Source organism: Carica papaya, chromosome 6, assembly GCF_054855325.1.
Source record: "Carica papaya isolate Zhongbai chromosome 6, ASM5485532v1, whole genome shotgun sequence".
Taxonomy (NCBI): domain Eukaryota; kingdom Viridiplantae; phylum Streptophyta; class Magnoliopsida; order Brassicales; family Caricaceae; genus Carica; species Carica papaya.
This window is the reverse complement of record NC_142314.1, coordinates 14622505-14624960: the sequence shown is the minus strand read 5'-3', so window position 1 is coordinate 14624960 and position 2456 is coordinate 14622505. Positions and strand designations below refer to the sequence as shown.

Sequence of the window (2456 nt, the reverse complement as noted above, 5' to 3'; positions counted from 1 at the left end):
TTATGTCACAAACCAACAATCCAACTTGAAATTTTCATTTATATAAAATGAATACACATTCATATATATATAACACTAAATTTAAAGAAGACTCGAAAACAAATGATTAATGTTGTTGTACCTCACCTTTTCTACAAATTATCGAGAGCAAAAATTATTGAGACTTGGTTGAAAATGATTCAATCAGAACAAGGTTTGATCTTCAAGCGATACAAGAGCTTCTTCTTCTTGGAGGTCGGATTTTGAATTGTGACAACTACTTTGCCTGCTTCCCCAATCTTGAACGAGTTACAAATCACTGGTTCTTCATTCCATCCAACTCTTCTACCCTTCTGTATTATCACTGTGTAGCTTTCTTCAGAACTCGGTACAAACTCAGCTCCATAACTCACCTCCCATCCAACTACTCTCACCTCCCATGTCAGCATGCATGTCTGCATCACCAAAATCATTTTACCCTTATATCTTATTACCCCATATATATGTGCCCACAACAAAGGTGATTTCAAGAAACAACAGCTAGTACTTCTGAGTTTTTAGTAAAATAAGTTTAAGAAGAGAGAAGTTGCTAAAAAAGACCACAGAATCCAATGAAGAGCAGCAATGGAGTTAGAGAATCCCTATGAAGAAATCGTGTCTTTTTCTTTCTTTGGATTCTAAAAAAGGTTTTTTGAAAGGACCCAGAATGAGTTAAAAGAGAAAAAGGAAGACCCACCTCAGTAACTGGAAATTCTACCGTGTGCTTAGCTGCTGGTTTTACAGTAATCTCGGTTACAGCGTCTGTTGTGTCAAATTCACCGTCTTTGCTCAAACCTCCATACTTGACTGGTACTTGCTCAGCAGCTATGTACCTAAAAGAGGGCATGGCATATACACGATGCCGCTTCACCACATTAATAACATATTCTGAAAGGACAAAACTTGAGAGATTAATATTTTTATGAACTAACCTCAAAAGTGTCTCTGCAGATTTGGAAGGACCGGCAAAGACAAATTTGCTTCTCGTCCTCTGGGTTAAAAATGGACTAATCATTCTGTTCACTGCTAGGTACCACCATGGCACATTGATGAACACCTAAAACACACAAGTTTAAAAATCAAACAAAATCTAGATCAACCCAACATGTGAATTCAAATATTATATATATATATATATAGTAGAAAAGGGTAAAAAACTAAAGAAACTAATTTACCTGTCTGGCTACAAATTCTGGATAATTGTCTTGGAGCAATTGAAGGGCTTGTTTGGTCGCTTGTCTAAGCTCCCATTTACCGGGTCCAGGAGAATTCTTGAGGTCATTGATTTGAACAATGGTGCAAATGCCACCTGGGTTGAAATCTAGTTTCCTAATACTCTTTTCAAGGAATTGAATTCTCCACCTCAAGAATTTCTGCCTCTTCTCCTCATCAGAAAAAGTTTTCTGATAAAGCTCCTTGTTTTGGAATTCTCCATAGATATTGTAGCAAACAGGGTGTCCTTCCTTATCCTGGCCATGCATAAATACAACCTTCTCCAACTCATCGCAGCCCATGTCTTGCTCAATCAGTTCATCAATGCCGAACTCCTTTCTCCAGCGCAGCGTGTTCTTGAGCATCGTGAACGCATCTTTGACCTTGAAGTCTCTTGCTCTTAAGAATTTCAAGAGAATCACGTCGCTCCTCTCGTCTGCAAGAAGAGGTATGCCCCAGATGGATGCGTCTTCTGTTTTAGCCTCTTTTTTTTCTTCCAAAGCAGGATCTGCCTCTGCTTCATTGGCTGCTTCTGGCTGCTGATGATCCTGTTGAACGGAAGAAGAAGAAGAAGAAGAAGAAGAAGTGGAGACTGTTACGATAGTCTCTTCAATGGCTTCAACAGTCTTGGCACCATCATCATCCACAACATCAGCATTAGAAGGAGTTGCAGTTACCTTTTCTGTTTCAACCACTTGGACTTTCTCTCCTTCTTCTTGTTTCTCTGTCTCTTTAGCTTCACCAGCAACAACTTCATCTTCTGTGACCACCTCAGCAGCAGCCTCTTTCTTCTCCTCTTCTTTGGGTGCAACAGCTTCTGCTACTCTGCTAAACTCGCGGTTGTTGAGAGCTTCCTGGACAAGCTGCTTGAGCTCTTGAAGAGCTTTCTTTTCATTATCAGGAAGATCAGCAACTCGATTGCTCTCCTCTTGAAAAGAATTCGATTGAGGAACCTTATCGTCGTCGCGAACCTGGTTTGGGTTGAGAGGTTCTTCTTCTTCAGTGACAGGCGATGGGTGTTTGTCAAGAGGTGGTGCGGTTGCGGGAGTAGTCTGCGCGTCTGTTACATCAGCCACAACCACAACCTCCTGCTCAACTGGTGCTTCAATTGTCTTCTGAACTTGCTCGTCAGCCATGGAGTTCTGATTCCAAACTGTTAAACAAGAAGAAGAAGAAGAAGAAGAAGAAGGATACGACTGAGGAGATGGGGAAGAGAAAGTGGGTTT

General features: G+C 40.7%; 1 protein-coding gene across 2 annotated transcripts; it reads right to left on the bottom strand.

The window, feature by feature from the left end:
* On the bottom strand, positions 1 to 2456 carry LOC110808643 (patellin-3-like). Of its 2 annotated transcripts, XM_022034193.2 has the most exons (5): positions 1908 to 2456; positions 1194 to 1778; positions 951 to 1075; positions 716 to 851; positions 1 to 434 (listed from the first exon to the last, which is right to left on the bottom strand). In XM_022034193.2, the coding sequence occupies exons 1-5, from the start codon at positions 2364 to 2366 to the stop codon at positions 180 to 182; spliced, it is 1560 nt and encodes a 519-aa protein (XP_021889885.1). In that variant the 5' UTR covers positions 2367 to 2456; the 3' UTR covers positions 1 to 179. The 2 variants fall into 2 exon arrangements, with proteins under 2 accessions (XP_021889885.1, XP_021889884.1); XM_022034192.2 differs by having other exon boundaries at positions 1194 to 2443.